Source organism: Olea europaea, chromosome 7 (assembly GCF_002742605.1).
Source record: "Olea europaea var. sylvestris chromosome 7, O_europaea_v1, whole genome shotgun sequence".
Lineage (NCBI taxonomy): Eukaryota > Viridiplantae > Streptophyta > Magnoliopsida > Lamiales > Oleaceae > Olea > Olea europaea.
In genome coordinates, this window is record NC_036243.1 from 4,387,316 (window position 1) to 4,398,925 (window position 11,610).

Genomic DNA, 11,610 nt, shown 5'->3' on the forward strand with positions numbered 1-11,610 from the left:
TTTTTTTTTTTTTACATGATTATCATCATTAATTCAACTTCATGTTAAAATTGAAAGATAGTTTACATATGGACAACAAACAATGAACTGAATGTTCAATAATTCCAATAATCCTTACAAATAACAACTCATATTTTAAATAAGTGGACTTGGATTCCTTCCATGAGTGCACATGACTTGCCTTTTCTTTTGTATCACTTTCATGTAGAATTTCATTAATAATTAACTTTGAGCAATGGAAATATTTTATCATCAGATATTCATAAATGAAAAAAATAGTACTTCATATTGCATTCAATGGTATCTATTCCCAATTATTTTCATGAACGAAGTATGGTTTTTTCAATTTATTTTTAAAAAATATGTATTTTCTTAATCATTTTTCCATTGTTGCATTAAAATTTCATTTGCCGTCATTGAAATTTATTCTGTCTGAACTAGATAACTATACTTTAATTTAGTTTAAATTCTATCATGTCTTCAAGAGACAGGGACTACTTAGTTGGCAGGTATATCGTAACTGACCTTACATAATTACAATGCATTAAAACGAAAATGAAAATGATAAATGAGGGTTATGTCATGTATTTTAGATTAAAAAATTAATTTTAACACTAATCGCGTGACATAGTAATAAATTGGCATGACACAACCATTACAAGGAAGTCTCATTGAGTTATGACCATGAATTAAACAGTTTTTCTCAATTTGAAAGATGAAAGGTGGCACAATGATAAAATTCGGAATTAAATTAAAGTTCGATGACCCAAAATGAAACTAATTTGATGTTTAATGACTAAATTGAATCGAAAAAAGTTTAGTAACCCAACTAAGATTTCGCTTGTTGACAAAAAATGAAATTACCAATTTTTGTTACTATACTTGCAAAATTTTATTAATGATATTATTCATCTTGACTGTGACACTTTTACTCTAGTCTCTTGATTTAGATCATATTTAGCTCCTGTTTGAGCCCTATTACATTAAATTACATTACATTTCATTTTTCTCTCTCCTATTTTCAACCACACAATCTTCCATAAAATAATATTACATGTAAATCGAAAACTTTTCATTCTTTTTCAATCGCTCATTTTTCAAAAAAATATTATTTCACCCATTAATTTTTCCATGTAATGGGGCTCAAACAGGGCTTAAAATGAAAAACTTGGAAGAAATTTTGGTAATGTAGCCAATTAATATTTTAATTATTTCCTTGGTCAAACATAAATTTGGTTGGCCTTACTATCTTGGTTTTGACAATTCTGACATTTTGTTGGTGGTTCTAATTTCTAAATGATTTATAGAAGGAAAAAGATATACGTACAGGGCACGTGAAGTAGGGCTCCTTATTAAAAGTCAAAACTACTCACCACACTGAGTTTCCTATCATATGGAACTTTCCTCCTCCAATCCTCTTTTTTATTTATTTTTTTCTTTTTTTATTCTATGCTCTAGATTAGTACATATTCCCTAAAATTTATTTTAATTTACATTTTTTCAAATTTCCCACTTTTTAATCACGTATTATCTAAAAAAATCACTTTTCACAAAATATATAGTCCTCTTTTCACTATTTTTCTTCTAGAGAATCGCTTTTGACAAAATTCATTCTCAAAAGTTACATCAAATAGGTTTTTTTTTTTTAAATATTGGTCCTCACTTCACAATTCATCTTCTAGAATGAACGATAGAGCATTTAACAAAGTACATGCAGGGCTCATCATTTTCTTTGATCAACAACAATAATTGTAGTTTTGCTCAAACTCGATTAGACCTTAAATGTCGTGTTTCTCGATCTTTATATAAATGGAAAATTTGACTCGTTTAGTCATTATACTTGTAGATTTGTTTTTTCCGATTTGTCAAATTGGCAATTCATAGTCTCATCATTGTCTATTCAAATAAAATTCCTGGATAACCAAAGTAATCTTAAAGTAGATCTTAATCATTTTAAAAATTGTACTATACTAATAAGTTTTACTTCTGAAGTATTTATTTATATTCTACAAATTGCTTAATGATGTAATCGAAAAAATATGAACACAAACTTTTTTCTTTTAAATTATGGATAAAGATATATGTACAAAATATTGTACAGTCGCCCCTTCAATAAGAGGCCGCCTCTTTTTGAGTTTGTCAAACATTTTGTAGATGGGTTTGTTAATGTAGCATTGTCTTTAAATTACATATCGTTAAAATTTCTAACAAGGTGTCATGGGTAGATTTCAAGTACATACAGATCTGTACTGAGCATACATAAAATCGGTCCAACCGAATTCACCCATTTTGACACCCTTTTTGGTGTATGCTCGTAAAAAACCTTGTACTTGTACATTCTTTCTCAATTTTTCAAACAGATATATTTACAATCTCGTCGCTATCTACTCTAGTAAAATCCATGGATAGCCAAAGTATCCATAAATTTGGAACTTTAACCTTTTCAAAACATTGTTACTTTAAGAAAACCAAGTATCTAGTTGTCACGTTTAATTCAATTTTAAAATTAGAACATGATTATACGATAAATAAAAGAGACGTGTGAGATATTTATCTTTAATAATTTATGTATTGCCATGTCTCTTGTATCTATATGTCATCACTCAGCCCTCGTTTGAGCTCCATTTTTTCATTAAAATACATTTTTCAACAGTGATTTGACAACATTTCAACTATANTGTCATCACTCAGCCCTCGTTTGAGCTCCATTTTTTCATTAAAATACATTTTTCAACAGTGATTTGACAACATTTCAACTATACATTTTTTAATAAAATGATATTACACGTAAATTCATAACTTTTCATTATTTTTTAACCACATATTATCCATCATAACACTATTTCAAAATAAATTCTTATAGAAAAATGGGGTCAAACAACCCAAATTACTGAACTCCTCGAATTTGTGTCATAATTTTTGACTCCAAGTATGGAAAATTCAAAGCTGACCTCACAGCTTACAACTTATCGACATTGCAGTGTCAATTAGTTTAGGAGAAGTCTTTGTCTTGCATTATTTTCTTATCTTTTAGGTACATGTCAATATCACTAAGAATAATAAACTCAAAAATAATATATACAGTTAATAAGATTCACATGTTTTTGGTGTTTTAAGTGTGCATATTCCTTACGGCTTTCCTAAGTCATAATCAAGAAATACCAATTGAAGTTGAGGGTTTCTTTATCGGTAAACACATCTCATCTTTTTTCGAATCATCTCAAGGGTTGTGTTCCGCATTAGAATCGACTGCAGATTTTTATTTTTTTAAAATAAGTGGAATACATTAGTTATCCATCCACAAATTGGACTAAGAATCGGACGGAAAGCAACAACCAACTCTTAAAAAACTTTTTAGTATTATCGTCGTTCTGAATGTTCTTATATATTTAAGTTCATTTATGTACATTCTCAATAGGTTTTTTTACCATTGTATTAGATTTGTAAAATTATACAATATGAAAAATTGATGAAATGTATGATTAAAAAGTTGTGAATCGTATGTAATGTATGGTAAAAATTAATTATTGATTTTGATTTAAGTTTTGATCAATATTTTTTGACAGTACAAAATAGAGCTTAATGTATTGAGGAAATCCCCCCAATGGTCACCGAACTTTGCCAATTTCCCCTAGGAGGTCAACGAACTTCACTTCGTCCCTAAATAGTCACCGAACTTTGTCAAAATCCCCTAGGAGATCACTGAACTTCACTTTATCCCTAAATGATCACTGAACTTTGTCGAAATTCCCCTAGAGGTCACTCAACTTTGCAAAATGGGACCCCATGAATAACAAGTTCAGTGACCTCCCAGGGGCCTTTTGCAAAGTTCGGTGACCATTTAGAGACGAAGTGAAGTCCGGTGACCTCCTAGAAAATTTTGGCAAAGTTCGGTGACCATTTAGAAACGAAATGAAGTTCAGTGACCTCCAAGGAAAAATTGGCAAAGTTCAGCGACCATCGGGGGGGATTTCCTCTGATGTATTTCTGTAAATTTGCCAAATGAAAACAACATTTTTGTCTAATTCAGGAGCCCATGTTGACCGTTGAAAAGAATCTTACATCTGACGGCTGACAGGATTATTTATCTATATATGCTGGATACCATAACTAAAAAATTAATTATAATAAACTCAAGGATATGGTAATTTTTATCCAAAATTTGACAGTAAATGATTATTATTAGTAAATTCGACACTTTTTTTTTTCCTTCCAATGTCCGAATTTATTTTTTTAAATTTTATAGTAATCTCGTTTAGAAATTAAAACTCTGTTAAACATAATCATACAATTCTTCTTACATCATTTTTCATCGAGATTCAATACTTGTACGATTTTCGAAGATAATGCGTTACTTGAATTCAAATCATTTTTCATTTACATGATTATTAATAATTAAAAGTACTGAGGTTCTGATGAATTTTTAAATAGAATAATTATATTCACACAATAATTTTTATTTTTACACCACATTTTAATTACATTTAAGATTCTCAATATTTTACTCATTATAATATTTATGTCCTTATTAATTTTTCATGACAATTTTAATTTTCAAACTTTTCATTAGCTAACACATCTTATATTTGAGATAACAGTTTACGTACAAAAAGTCCGTTAAAATAGTGCATAAAAATTTATTTTTTCATCATATTTGAAATAAAATAAACAAATAAAAAATACAAAAAAAAATATTTTTCCTCATTTCAAAACATAGAAATAAAATATTTTCACATAAATAATCATTAATAACAAGATGTACTAATTATTGAAAAGTTTAATATAAGAATTCGATGAAAAACATTAAAAAAATAATTGATATAACAAGCAAAGATCAAGGAGCTTAACTACAATTTAAATGTGGTTTAACTAGCAAAAATTATAGTGGTAATATAATCACCCTTTAAAAAAATTAGATTTTCAAAAAATTCATAAGAATCTCATTAAAAATAATGAAATTAAAAAAAAAAAAGCATATGTATTTTTAAGTTTAAAATCCATCCAAATTTTTTAAAATTCTTCTGTTAATGAAATCCTTATTGTTGTGAATGAAACAAGATAATTGCAAAATGAAATAAATCAAACACGGACAAGAACACCAAAATTTTATGTGAAAATAAAAAAATGAGAAAAAATCGCAGACAGAAAAGGAGAATTCATTAGATCAAAAATCAAGATCAAGTTAAATGATTTGATGCATTTCAACCAAATCTAATGTGTTACTAATTAATGTTATGAAGAGACTACAAAACGTGGAGTATATATAGGACCTCGATTCTAGTGTGTTGGATGAAATAGGAATCATGAAACTCATCAAAATTGTGAAACTATTTCTAGGCAGATAATACCACCACTTGATCGACCAAGGCAATGCTTGAACACTACGTCTCAAGACAAAAACTTCTAAATCACTCCAAATGGCGCTTAGGCCCCTAGATGTGGATCTCTTTCCAAACCATATCAAATTCATATTTTGACTTCTTCAATAACTTTTTCAGCCAAAATATCAATTCTTGATGGAATTAGGTTCCAATTTAACACTTATAATTCATGTGTTATTGAGAATACCTAAAATTTAAAGGATTTCATTAAAATTTCAAGTAGAAGGCATTTAATCAAACCTTATAGGGCATCATGCAAATTCATATGCACGAGAACAACTCACTTCTTCACCTACAATAGCGAAAAATTCTAGTATTTTAGATGAAATAGAAATCAAGAAATTCATCAGAATCGCAAAGCTGTTCTTGGGAGGATAACACCTCCACTCGAGTGTCCTAGCAAGTGGCTAGTGAGCGGCCAAGATATCACTCGAGCACTGATTTCCTAGGCTTAAGCACTACGTCTTGGGAGAAAAACCTTCAAATCACTCCAGATGTGGAGCTTGAGCACCTCGTCTTTCTCGAAATCATGTCCAATCCATATTTTGGACTTCTTCAAAGACTCTTTATCAAAAACACTAATTCCTAATGAAATTTGGGTCACAGTTCTATACTTATAAATCCATGAGTTATTAAGGATACCTAAATTTAAAAAATAAATAAATAAATAAAGATAAAAAAAAAATTATTGAAATTCACTAAAATCTCAATTTAGAACACCTAGATTTTAATGAACTTTATTAAGTTTTCAATTAAGAACGCTTAAATTTTAAAATTTAAAATTAAATCCATCAAAATCTCAATTGAAGACAATAAGGGGGTGCTTGATAAATATTTTTATGTAAAAAAATGTATTTTAGAATAGTAAATTGATGTGAAATGTGTGGTTGAAAAATAAAATTTTTTATTTATTTATGTGTAATATTATTTTAATAAATAATGTATGATTGAAAAGAAAAAAGAAAAAAATACATTTTGAAAAAATGACTACCAAACGGGTTAGGCCATCTCCAACCCAGCACCAAATTTTGCACCATTTTGCACCAAATTTTGCACCAAATCTTACACCAAACTAAAATTCATCTCCAACCATTACACCAAAAATTACACCAAATGAACAGTATTTAACCATTTTCTTCCCTTTTTTTATTCTTTATAATCTACTTATTTGAAATATTATTTATTTAATTATTTCAGAAATACATAAATTACTAAATAAATAAATAATTAATCGTGTTTGATGTATTTTAAATTATTTTCGTCTTTTAATTAATTAATTAATTATTATGTCTTACATTTAAAATTTATTTTAAACACAAATAATTATTAATATTAATAAAAATAATAATAATTTATTTTATTAAAAAATATATAGCACAAATTACATAAATACCCTCAACAAATTTATTTGGGAAATGTAAAATAAGGGCAAAATTGGCATTTTACACTTGCACCATTTTGGTGCAAAATGGTGCAAAGTTTGATGTTGTGTTGGAGCAATTTTGCACCAAAAAATGGTGCAAAATGGTGCAATGGTATTGTGGTTGGAGATGGCCTAAGTAAATATTGTCCTGAATGCAACTAGCCGAAGAGTTTAACTAGTGCTTCGAGGATATGGCTGTAGAATTATAAAATAAAGATAATAGCATGGGATTTCCAAATAGCAGTAGAAAAGAATCTGCTTTAATTTGATTATCTGTGGAGGACCCCACCTTACCTTACCTTATTGCAATGTGCCAACAGCCTCCTGTTTCTGCCTTTTTCTGCACTTCCATGGCAGCCAATAAAGAAAAGATATCTACAATATAATTGCAAGAATGAATATGCACAACCCAACAAAAAACTAAAGTAGCATAGGAAGTTACTGTTTACTCAAATAATTGTGTTTTTATAACAACTATACCATGTAAATTATTCTATACTATAAGTGGGTGGTGTTTTCTGTTCCTGATATTTTTTTGGGGCTCTCTATTTCTCAGAGAAATTCTCAATCTTTAGTCTTAAGGGTTCTTCAATCAGGCAGAATCAACTGGATTTTCTTGATTTCAGCTTGTGGATTTTGTGGGTTCAATGAAAAGGTGATTCTTTTGAGTTTTGGAGTGATTGCTGAAGTTCAAGTTTTACCTTTGTGCCAATACAAGAAACCCAGGTAATCTTATCGTTGGTTTTTTTCCCAAGTTTTCATTAAGAATGAGTCTCAATTAACAACTCCTATTCTTTGTTGTCAGGGGCTTTTTGATATGTAAATCAGGTGAATTTTCTTTGATTTTATACAGAGTTTGAGGTTTTTTCATCAATTGCACCTGATAATGGTGAAAAAATTATAGTTACTGAAAAATTAAAAGGGTGGGGGTTAGGATTTTCATTAGCTAAGAAGTGTGTGATAGAACCCCACCTCCAATAATAATCACTCTTGCAAATTATTCCGTTCAAATTTGTTATTCATTCAATATTCTAGAGTGTTCCGCTAGTTAGTTAACAAAGGGGTAGAAGGGGAATAGGAGTATAGTTGAATCTCTATAAATGTAATAAGGGGATCTGGGAGAGGGTATGGAGTGAGATGTTGAGAAAATAGGGGAGAGAACCAAGGCCTCTCGAATACCTGGGAATTTATCATTTCTGTTCTTTATCATTTCAGTATAATAAGAAGTACAAATACAGAGTTATACTTCCACATGTACATCTTCAGTTTTACTTAATCATTTACAACATCTGTTTCCTAACCAATCTACAGGACTGTATCAGTAGCAACAGCAGGGCAGTTTGTCGGCCAGCAGCAGGGGATCCTATCAGTGTGATTTTGGATTTTTTCAAGATTTCTATGCGATAATGGAGAAACAGAGTAGTTTTCGGAGTCCAAAAATGGAAAAACAACAAAGTTTTCGCAACGGCGTAATGGAGAAGCAGAAAAGCTTTAGGGGTTTAATAGAAAAGCAGAAGAGTTTTAGGATAGCAATGGAGAGACAGATAAGTTTTGGTGGAGAGAGGAAAAGGAGCAAGGATTCGCCTGGGAAACGTGGGGATTCACCCCTTCATCTCGCTGCACGAGCTGGGAATTTGGGGAAGGTGAGAGAAATTTTTCAGAAGTTTGAGAATATCAATAATGGAATAAAAGATTTGCTGTCAAATAAGAATCAAGAGGGTGAGACTCCATTATATATCGCAGCAGAGAATGGACATGCTTTGATCGTTGGAGAGTTCTTAAGACATTCTGATGTTGAAACTGCCTCTATTGTAGCCAATAATGGCTACGATCCATACCATGTGGCTGCTAAGCAGGGTCATATTGGTGAGTTTTTTATCTTTTTCATTTTTCACTATGTAATTTGGATGAATTGAATTTAGATGATTCTTAATTGAGTTTTCCTGGTGCTTCGTGCGAGAATATAGTATCACATTTTCTGTGGAGAAGTTGTTTGACTCTGTATATATTCTACTTGTCTGGAGTTGTTTTATTTTTTTTTTATTATTTTTTTTTTTGGGTCAAAAGTATATGCTATCCTCTTGCATATTCCACTCGCTTGTCATAGTAATCCAATTGCATTTCACTCGACATTATTATCCGTGGCTTTGTTTTTCTTTACATGCCGCTAGTTTTGGGGGTTAGTCCACAACAGCCCCTAATTTTATTCAACTCTTGAATTAATAAAGATCATGTAACTATATTGGCTACTACCTTGTAATTTGAAGGTCAAAAAATGTGTTGTTAGCATCTTTCGCTGGTAAAATGTATCTTATTGAAGCGGCAATTTCACATTTCTATGCAAATCCTGTTCTCATGCAAAGATCCCGGATGGTTATGGTTTTGTAATTGGAGTCCCTACCCGATTAAAAGCATATGTGAGTGTAGACATTTAAGTATGGTGGGGAAACATAAAGAAAAAGATGTCACTTTGGAGATCTGGATATACATCAAGTTTGGTTGCTCCTTCGCCTATTGTCTTGCTGAAGTATGTTTCTTAAATGGTGCAGATGTGCTCAAGGAACTCTCGCGTTTCTTCCCAAACCTGGTCATGACTACAGATTCATCGAATTCGACTGCATTGCATACAGCTGCTGCTCAGGGTCACATCGATGTGGTAAATCTGCTTCTGGATACAGATTCCAACCTCGCCAAGATTGCAAAAAATAATGGCAAGACTGTGCTTCATACAGCTGCAAGAATGGGCCACTTGGAAGCTCTTAAATCACTGTTAAACAAGGATCCTACTATAGGCTTTTGGACTGATAGAAAAGGACAAACAGCACTGCACATGGCTGTCAAGGGACAAAATGTTGAGATCGTGACAGAGTTAATAAAACCTGATCCCTCTGTACTGGGATTGGAAGATAATAAGGGAAATACTGCACTACATATAGCAACAAAGAAGGGCCGAACTCAGGTTTGTACTTTGTATTGAACTTACTCTCCATTATAGCATGACCTGCACAAGTGCACCAAGTGTTGCATTTAGGAGCGAATACCATATAAAATAGATGCATTAACAAGCAGGGTACTTGGTACTGATGTTACTAACTCTTCCAGATGATTAAGTTTGTGGTGATTTAAAAATGTATTTCTCTTAAATATCATGACGTTGCATCTTTGATTAAGTACATGATGTTTTATTCTGAGGCCAAATTTTCCATGGCACATATCATGAACTCTAGTGTTACCCATGAAAGAGAGTTTTGTCAATGACAAAGCACTGCCAGATTTAAATGGAAAAGAATAAAAAATACACTGAAATTGGTCCTATGCCATGGCAGATTGTACAATGTCTATTAACTGCTGAGGGTATTGATGTCAATGCGACTAATAGTGCCGGGGAGACACCTCTTGATATTGCTGAGAAGTCTGGATCTCCAGAAATTGCAGCCATTTTAAGGGAAGCCGGAGCTATCCATTCTAAAGATCATGGGAAACCCCAAAGTGCTGCAAAACAACTCAAGCAGACTGTTAGTGATATAAAGCATGACGTCCAGTCCCAACTCCAACAGAGCCGACAGACCGGCTTCCGGGTGCGGAAAATTGCAAAGAAAGTGAAGAAGCTTCACATTGAGGGCCTTAATAATGCCATCAATTCTGCTACTGTCGTCGCGGTCCTTATTGCTACTGTTGCTTTTGCTGCAATATTCACTGTACCTGGTCAATATGTCGAGGAGAAAACAAAAGGGTATTCTTTGGGGCAAGCCCACATAGCGAAAAGTGCAGCTTTCATAATTTTCTTTCTATTTGATAGCTTTGCTTTATTCATCTCACTAGCTGTTGTCGTCGTACAGACATCAGTGGTTGTGATTGAACAAAAGGCAAAGAAACAACTCATGTTTGTGATTAACAAGCTAATGTGGTCGGCTTGCCTGTTCATTTCAATTGCTTTTATTTCTCTTGCCTATATCGTAGTTGGACCTCATGAAAGGTGGCTTGCCATATATGCAACAGCTATTGGAAGTACAATAATGCTGACTACAATTGGCTCGATGTGCTACTGTGTAGTTCGGCATAGGCTGGAAGATTCAAGGATGAGGAACTTAAGGAAAAACAGTACTCTCTCGCGTTCGTTTTCAATGTCCATGGTATCAGATCCTGAGATGTACAGTGAACGACACAAGAGAATGTATGCTGTTTAGGGACGAATTTGCAAATGAGGAAGGCCTTTCAAAGTTAAAAGAATGGCTACTACACTGCTGCAGTAATCTCTATGTTCTGTAAAGTTGCTGATGCTGGATTATATTTGCCATCCTGAATACTAACCAGTACAGGAACTTGTATGGGACGGCAATTTCGACTGTCCACTCAGTTCAACACGCTGAGAGATTATTATAATATAGTCATTATTCCGTGGAAATCTATCTAGGATTCTGCAAAATAGATGTATAAGCAGATGGCTGAAATTTGTAACTGATATTACATATTTTTGAAAATGATCGTACTTGTGAATGTAAGTTATTTTAATGCTAAGTTTTACTCTTTTTTTCCAGTTATCTAGATTTGTTCAACACTGTATTCTGAAATGTTTCCAGCGGCAAAGATTCATCTGGTTATGTTTGGATCAAATACTTGGTTTGGAAGTTACTCTGTTTTGTTTCCTCGACTAAATGCTTGCTGCATGCTTCAGAGTCTGAATTAGGGATGGTCTATATCTTTAGATTTAATTTCAACGTCATTTTGCGTCCAAATTTATAAATTGTTTTAGAATAAAATGCTATTTAAATTTAGTTTTCAACACACATTTTGCTTCGCGACGAA

General features: G+C 32.0%; 2 protein-coding genes across 4 annotated transcripts in view; both read left to right on the forward strand.

The window, feature by feature from the left end:
- Positions 1-8,179, forward strand: part of LOC111397788 (polygalacturonase-like) — a 25,488-nt gene extending 17,309 nt beyond the window's left edge. Inside the window, exons 5-6 of the mRNA XM_023024768.1 lie at positions 7,431-7,530; positions 8,116-8,179. Coding sequence (XP_022880536.1) covers positions 7,431-7,530; positions 8,116-8,179 — 164 coding nt within the window. The remainder of the gene's footprint in view (positions 1-7,430; positions 7,531-8,115) is intronic.
- LOC111396728 (ankyrin repeat-containing protein At5g02620-like) lies at positions 7,146-11,347 on the forward strand. Of its 3 annotated transcripts, XM_023023208.1 has the most exons (5): positions 7,146-7,530; positions 7,610-7,632; positions 8,116-8,670; positions 9,354-9,763; positions 10,131-10,991. In XM_023023208.1, the coding sequence occupies exons 3-5, from the start codon at positions 8,211-8,213 to the stop codon at positions 10,989-10,991; spliced, it is 1,731 nt and encodes a 576-aa protein (XP_022878976.1). In that variant the 5' UTR covers positions 7,146-7,530; positions 7,610-7,632; positions 8,116-8,210. The 3 variants fall into 3 exon arrangements, with proteins under 3 accessions (XP_022878976.1, XP_022878977.1, XP_022878978.1); XM_023023209.1 differs by lacking the exon at positions 7,610-7,632; XM_023023210.1 differs by lacking the exons at positions 7,146-7,530; positions 7,610-7,632 and having other exon boundaries at positions 8,211-8,670; positions 10,131-11,347.
- Positions 11,348-11,610: the final 263 nt, after the last annotated feature.

Coding starts and splice junctions, on each gene's coding strand:
- LOC111396728 (XM_023023208.1), top strand. CDS start 8,211: ATGGAGAAACAGAGTAGTTTTCGGAGTCCAAAAATGGAAAAACAACAA. Junction 8,671..9,353: donor TGCTAAGCAGGGTCATATTG/GTGAGTTTTTTA, acceptor TAAATGGTGCAG/ATGTGCTCAAGGAACTCTCG. Junction 9,764..10,130: donor CAAAGAAGGGCCGAACTCAG/GTTTGTACTTTG, acceptor ATGCCATGGCAG/ATTGTACAATGTCTATTAAC.